This window comes from Capsicum annuum, chromosome 12 (assembly GCF_002878395.1).
Source record: "Capsicum annuum cultivar UCD-10X-F1 chromosome 12, UCD10Xv1.1, whole genome shotgun sequence".
Taxonomy (NCBI): domain Eukaryota; kingdom Viridiplantae; phylum Streptophyta; class Magnoliopsida; order Solanales; family Solanaceae; genus Capsicum; species Capsicum annuum.
In genome coordinates, this window is record NC_061122.1 from 409 (window position 1) to 7,885 (window position 7,477).

At 29.9% G+C, this 7,477-nt stretch overlaps 1 protein-coding gene across 8 annotated transcripts; it reads right to left on the bottom strand.

Moving 5' to 3' along the window:
- Positions 1-1,698: 1,698 nt before the first annotated feature.
- On the bottom strand, positions 1,699-4,952 carry LOC107853159. Of its 8 annotated transcripts, none has more exons than XR_007048541.1 (6): positions 4,818-4,952; positions 4,223-4,423; positions 3,996-4,134; positions 2,553-2,771; positions 2,308-2,422; positions 1,699-2,238 (listed from the first exon to the last, which is right to left on the bottom strand). XR_007048541.1 is itself a non-coding variant. In XM_016698164.2 (6 exons), exons 2-5 carry the CDS (start codon positions 4,271-4,273, stop codon positions 2,318-2,320), a joined length of 477 nt encoding a protein of 158 aa, XP_016553650.1. In that variant the 5' UTR covers positions 4,274-4,423; positions 4,818-4,952; the 3' UTR covers positions 1,699-2,238; positions 2,308-2,317. The 8 variants fall into 8 exon arrangements, 2 of the variants coding, with proteins under 2 accessions (XP_016553650.1, XP_047257380.1); XR_007048540.1 differs by having other exon boundaries at positions 2,497-2,678; positions 3,991-4,134; XR_007048539.1 differs by having other exon boundaries at positions 2,497-2,771; positions 3,991-4,134.
- Between the last annotated feature and the right edge of the window lie 2,525 nt (positions 4,953-7,477).

Sequence of the window (7,477 nt, forward strand, 5' to 3'; positions counted from 1 at the left end):
TTAAATATTCAACAATTAATACAATAAATAAAAATTAAATGTAAGAGTTGGAATGACAATACCAAATTTTGGAAGTATCCGAAGGTTGCGACTTTAGAAACATGGAATGACAATACCAAATTTTGGAAGTATCCGAAGGTTGCGACTTTAGAAACTTCCGCTCGTACTTTGTAAACGAAAAATTAAAAAATTAAAGTGAACACTTTAAGAAATTAAATATATTGAATATTTGAGAATTGAGAATTGAGATTTGAGAGAGTGAAAAATTGTGTGAAAAATGAATTGAAGTTGTAGGGTATTTATAGAGTTGTTTTGGGATTAAAAAATATTTTTTTAAAGTTAATTTTTTTTTTCTAATAAATGGGCCCAAACTAGCCGTTTGGACCAAAAAACGGCTATATAGCCGTTGGGCCAACGGCTAGTTTGACCCAAAATCTTTTTTTTTTTTAAAAAAAAAAAAAGGTATCCGGGCCGAGCCTGGCCGGTTAACTGGCGGGCCTGGATCGGGCTTGGTCCGGGCTGGGTTAGCCGGACCCATTTTAAAAAAATAACCGATTCGGGACCCGAAACCCTAGGGCTTACCGGGCCAGGTTAGTTACAACCCGGCCCACTTGACACCCCTAGTTAATATTGAAGAAGCCTAACTCAATTTTCTCTATGCATATAATGTAATATTCCATTGTTTATATAGAAACCAATTTCTTAGTTTTTTCCTTATTTTACTAGTGTCAATTAATGTAAACATTATACTAAAAATAAGAATGACCATATTTTGAAGGGGTGGGGTGGCATAATATCCGTACTTGTATACTGCATAATATACTGAAATAAATGCGGAAATAAAGGCTGAAAGGCCGTAAGGTTCAAATATGATAAAAGCACACATCTGGGTGGGGTATGAAATACCCAAAACAATTGAAATAAACTGTCTAAAACATGATAGTCCGAAAAGCCTCTAACTGTCTGAATAAGGAGCTGATGAGACAGGTCCCCAACTAACTCCAACTACTGAAATAAATTGAAAAAAACTGAATTAATAAAGTAATCATCCTTTCCTCGAAGGATGAGGACTCACTGCTGACTTTGACTGCTGAACTGGGTTGCTACTGGTGTTTTGGAGCTACTGCTTCTAAACCTATGGCATAAAATAAAACACTATAGCGCAAATGCGTCAGTACGTTGGAATGTACAGGTATACAAGTGAGGTAGGCTGAATGCATGGGGTTCATATGCATGAACTATACTAACTGATTGAATAATATGAACGTGTACATGCATGAATACGTAATTGTAATTGAAGTCGTGATAGATCTGACTACTGAGTCTACTGATATGAATGTCTAAATGATTGTTTCCGATCATTCTGAAAACAAATTTTTGATCTCATAATTTTTCAAAAAAAGATAACGTAGTGAGGGATGTTCCTTGCTATGTTAAAAATATATATAATATTAATTTATAATTTAGTGAGGGACGACCCTTGATACGTGAAAATTAAAAAAAATTACAAATTTAAATATGGTGAGGGATATCCCTCGCTATGTTAAATAAAAAATTAATTTGATATTTTGATAGTCCCTCTCAAAGTCCCTTGCTAATATGGTAGCATTTAAGTTTTTCACTGCACCAAAACTCAATATTTCAATAGAAAACCAACGTACAATCAATAACAACTAACAACACAATAAAGAAAACTACTTCCAAAACAATTCAAACATTAAAATTAAGCAACCAAACTTCATACATATTCATCCAATTTAAACAATATGCAAATCAAGTATTAAAAAAGTACACAAACAATCACCAACACAAATTCTTTCAAACACTACAAACTAATAAAATCTAGAACTAAAATAACAATACCACCTAATACTCTATTCCATCCTCCTCATCCTCTCCACCACCATCATCAGCGCTAAGGGGCGGAGAACGAGGAAGCTTGATTAAGGTATTTACTTAAGCCTTGAGTTCTTGATCAGCTGACTCAAGTGTCGTTCTACGTCGCTCCTTCTTCATCCTTCTTTTTCATTACTCGTAGTTCCTAGCAAGCTCCTGAACTTCCTATCGCATCTCATCAAGCTGCTCATCTGACATGATGGCAGAACTCCCTATACCTTGCAATCCACACTGAAGGTGGTGAAAGTTCTTCTCAGAGCAAAGGTCGTATGCCCTTATACATGCCTCCAACTATATCCAACTAGCCAATTTGAGCTCTTCAATTGCTTGAACATATCGATTCTACATTAAAAGTAAAATTAGTATATAATAAACGGTATAAAATAAATTCTAAGTAAGATTTGAACTTACATAAGTATAATCAGCCCATGTCTCGACCCGGCCAGACTTCTTTTCCATTTCTAATTTTCATATGGGTCTTCTTCCCTACCTCTTCATGAGTAGTTGATCTACCAAGAGATGCTTCCTGCAAATGAAATAAACATAGTGAACCACAAGTGTATAAATAATTTACTACCATCTAAATATATAAATAGTTACCAATCTACTCTTAGTTGTCTCCATGGACACCGAATCACAAGTGTGCAATGAGTCACCTTTCTTAGAATTCTGGGTTGCCTTTGCCTGGGAGCTCTTCTTTTGAAACTCCGGAGAGCCCAGTACTACAATAAGTTCTTTCCAATAATCTGACCCAAGCCATCCAGGTTGTCCACTACATCGAGCTTTAGAAAGCATGCATAACAATAGAGAAGACATATTTTTCTTAAATTGCTTTGAATAACCTAATCCTTAGAAAAGCTTCATGTACAACTTTTCTGCAAACAAAATATACGAGGCAGGAACAAATTTCATTTCAAATGTGACTAGTATTCCGATATACCCTTGGTTAATCAAAGTGAAGAGAAAACATGAAGGTATATATGTATAAAATTCAATTAAAATCACAATTGAAGTTTTAATTTATGAATCTCATCAGTAAATCACAAACGAGGCCGTTATAAGATATGATTAAAGCAGAAAATGAGGCAGCAGTACACATATACTAGTAAGTGTTCAATGAATTCAATGCACGAAACCTGAACAAGAAGAATGCCTTTAAGGGAATACACAAGAACAAGTTTATGGCAATCATCGGAATAACATTGGTTCTCCAAGGGATAATGGTGGAGTTTCTAAAGAAGTTTGCAAATACAGAGAAGTTGAATTGAGGTCAATGGGGTATTTGCATTGGATTTGCAACTGCATCTTGGCCAATTGGTTGGCTTGTCAAGTGCATAACTGTTCCAGAGAGACCAATCTCAGTTATCTCAGGTTGAAAAAACCTTGTTATAATGAGTAGATTTAGGTGTTCACTATGTTCTTATCATAAGCTAGTTAGTTCTAATAGTATTAGATTGTTATTAAATGGTTGATTGATGTCTCATTCCTTTATTACTCACTACTCTTATTTTCCTATGTTATGTTTTTTTAAATAAAGTGTTATACAGAATTGTTCTACTAAAGTTAAAATGTTAGTACTTTGTTCATGATTGTAGACACAGCGTGCCTTTTGAAGGTGATGACATACGGCAGTACAGTTTAAGAGTAGATTCATTTTGAATGTTCAGCAATTGGAAGGATAGCTTTTGAAATTAATAGCTTTTAAGAGTACCTCATTCCTATTGAACTCTTCACCTACAATTTATAGGTGAAGAGTAGATTTTGTCAGCTGAAATTAACCAAGACTACCACCATTTACAGGTGAAGAGTTCAACAATAAAGAGGTAAAATAATGGTAGAAGTTACAAGAGTTTCAAGAAAAGGGATGGTTAAATTCATCCACCTCAAACTAAGAAACAAATGCACCTTAATGTCATTAGTAAAAGGGATATGCAGCAGCAAATATATGGTTATGTAGGCTTTTCCTGTTAAAGGAAATAAACAACAACACAACCATGTTCTGCCGCTCATAAAGGCAATGAACAAAATGACAAAAGTGATTATTACGCAAATTAATATAGTAATAAATTAAAATGCTTAAAAGAAAACTCTTACATTACTTTTTTTCAATTTTTTATATTGAGACTCATCACTGAGATGCCATGCCTCAGAAGTGATTTCACCATCATTGAAATGCAACATTCTCCTGCGAAATTCATTGTACATGGCAACAGTTCTTTCTCTATCCCTATAAACTGTCTGGCATCCAAATATACGATCAATATAAACCGCACGAAACTCATCAGAGAAAAGGGAAAACTGTAATTATTGTGTAAAATGATCTTACTTTCAAGAGTAATAAGGTCAACATGATCTGATATATCAGTTTCATCAACATCTTAGGGAATAAGATTCCTCATCCACATTGGATATTTTCAGTTCAAGAGCTCCACTAGCTTGATGGTCCATTGAAACCATTTTCTTAATAAACCCAACTTTTGATAAGTGCTCTTCACCTTTGCCCCTAATTAAATCTTTCATCCGGATCCTACACAGTTGAATTAGGTAAAATTAACTAATTCATTTTTCGTACTACCCTAATTAGAAACATCACCTCTTTTACAGCCTCTAATGTAGAAATGTGCAATCGGTATTATGCCCATCCCTAATGACAATTACCTCCAATCGTCCATACAAGGACACCTAATTATCCTGTTTGATTTATAATCCATACAAGGACACTTAATTGTCTCGTATGATTGACAACATAAATTGACTTGTTTAAGAAATTCTGTAACATCTTATTTGGGCTTTAACAACAAAGGACATCCAAATACATATAGATAAAAGGAAATTCAAATGCAAATAGGGCATTGCATTCCAATCAAGTGTAAATTTGGGCAACAACAAAAAGTTGAGAAATGGATAAAAGACAAAGTTACCTCGAGAGCTTCGGCAGTAGGCAGCTTTGGAGAGGAAGATGTGATAGAATTTAGGGTTTTCTTGAGAAATTAAAATTTAACCCAAGTTCTAATTGTTAAAAATATGTTGAAAAAAAAGAGGAGGGACATAATGGAGGGAGAAGGGGGGAAACAAGGCCCATTTTTTCATTTTAAGATTTTAACTCAAGTCTTTTAAATTTTATTTTTATTAAATGAAATAATTTCTACAAATACTTTTAGTTGATAATATTTTTAAAGTATATGTGAACCAATCACTAATATTATTTAATAAAATAATTATTAAGAATATCATTAAAAATTAAATTAACTTTTGACCCATGATGTATTTATTCATTATATTAATATCAAAATAATTACATACATTACATTTTATAGTTTTTTTTTCATAGTTTTCTAACTTTTAAATTTTAAATTAAAAATTAAATTAATATAAATCAATTTAGCTTTGAAGATTTGTCAAATTGATTCTTGTAATGTGAAATGTGATAAATAAAAAGCTAAAAGAGTCAATATAAATTGGTTATCACTAATATTTCTTAAGTATACCACTAATACACTTCGTTTAGTATAATCATCAATTTAATTTATAGATTAATCAATAAATAACTTTTGTTAGAAAAATTACAAATACACTTCTACTTGTTGTAGTTATTGACTTAGGTTAATCAATCAATAATATTTTTAAATATATCATTAATGCACTTTTAGTTAGTATAGTTATCAATTTATAAGCTAATCAATCTGTAACATAATGTAAAATATCACTAATTTACTTTTATGTTTTAAATATTTTTAAGCCGGCTTAAATGGATAGGGGTGGAGTCGGCTTTGACCCTATCCTATTTATTAGGATATGAACAAGTAAATTCAAGGGAAAAAAATTTAAAATATACTCAAACTTTAGTGAAATTTGCTTTAACATACCTAAACTTCGTGGGGGTCCTATGACCCCCCGAACTATTTATTAGTGTATTTTAGTGACATTTATAAGCTAATAAAAAAATAAAATATGCCAATAAATAAATAAACAAATAAAAAAGTTTAGGTAAATAAATGTCAGTAAAATACACTAATAAATAGTCTATGGGATCATAGGACCGACACAAAGTTCTAGGGGGGTCATAGAATTTTCGCAAAGTTCAGGCGTGTTACAGCGAATTTCGTCAAAGTTTTGATATATTTTCGATCATTTTTCCTCAATACAAAGAGGAAGACGTAAAAATTGCACTTAATATACCATTATTATCTTATGTATGTTAAACAATCAATAATATTTCTTTAAAATATTACTAATATAATTCTACTTGTATAGTTATCAAAATTTAAGTTAATCAATCATTATCATTACTTAATGATACAATAAATACACTTCTACTTAATGTAATTATTAATTTATAAGTTAACTGTCAATAGCATTTTTTAAAATGACACGAGTACACTTCACTTAATTAAACTGTTAACGTGTAAGCTAACCAATAAGTAATAGTAGCCTTTTATTAAGAATATCACGTATGCAATTCTACTTATTGTAATATTGATGAATAAACTAACAATCAATAATAATTTTTGAAGAATACAGCTTATGTACTTTTATTTGCAATTATTATCTTGTATATGTAGATAAATCAACAACACTTCTTATAAATACTATTATTACTCTTCTACTTAATATAGTTGTCAAAATATATGTTAAATATATCATTCACTAATAATTCTAAATGATAACACTAATATATTTACAGTTAATATATTTGTCAATGTATAAGTTAGCCAATCAATTATATTTTAAAAATAAAACACTAATACACTTTACCTAGTTTAACTATCATATAAGTTAACAAATCAATATTATTTTAATAAATATATTTAAAATGCCTTCTATTTTATTGTAATTATTGACATATAGATTAATCAATCAATAATATTTCGTAGTGCATAATTACTTAGTGTAATTATCAAGTTATAGAACAACTAATCAATTAATAATAATACTACTTATACCACTAATACACTTCTATTTTTATTATCAAATTATAAGTTAATAATTCATCATCTTTTATTAAAAATATGACTAAAATATTTTTACTTATTTTAACTGTGATCACTATTTTAAAGTGTGTGTGTATCATTGTTAATAATAAATTATTAAGTGAACTTTTATTGTAATAAATTATTTATTTGTTAATATTATGGCACTCTATAGTTTATATTTTCATTTGTATAAAAATATTTTAATAGTAATTTTTTTTTCAAATAATTTATATATTTGAAAATAATGTAACAATTATTCTAAATCACAATAATTAATAATTTAAAAAATCACAGTTAAGAAAAGTTGTTTGACTCTTAAGATTTTATTTGCGCCACATAAATTAATGTAAGCAAGTAACATAATTTCTTTGTTCTAATCTATGTGGCACGGTTCAAACTTCAAAGTTAAATAATTTTATTTTCACTTGAAATTTGAATATAAAATCTTTAAATTTTTTAAAATAGCATTTATATATTTGAAAACTACGTAAAAAAATACAACAAGTCACAATAATTGACAATTCAACCTATTTAAAAGATATATAACAAACATTATAATCAAAGAAAAACTTGATTAAATCACAAATTTGAAGGGTGCCACATAAATT

Excerpts from the sequence above, each read along its gene's own strand:
- LOC107853159 (XM_016698164.2), bottom strand. The coding sequence starts at position 4,273 with ATGTTGATGAAACTGATATATCAGATCATGTTGACCTTATTACTCTTG. Across the intron at positions 4,135-4,222 it reads TGACCTTATTACTCTTGAAA|ACAGTTTATAGGGATAGAGA; the intron begins GTAAGATCATTT and ends TTTGGATGCCAG. Across the intron at positions 2,679-3,995 it reads ATATAAAAAATTGAAAAAAA|CTCGATGTAGTGGACAACCT; the intron begins GTAATGTAAGAG and ends TGCTTTCTAAAG.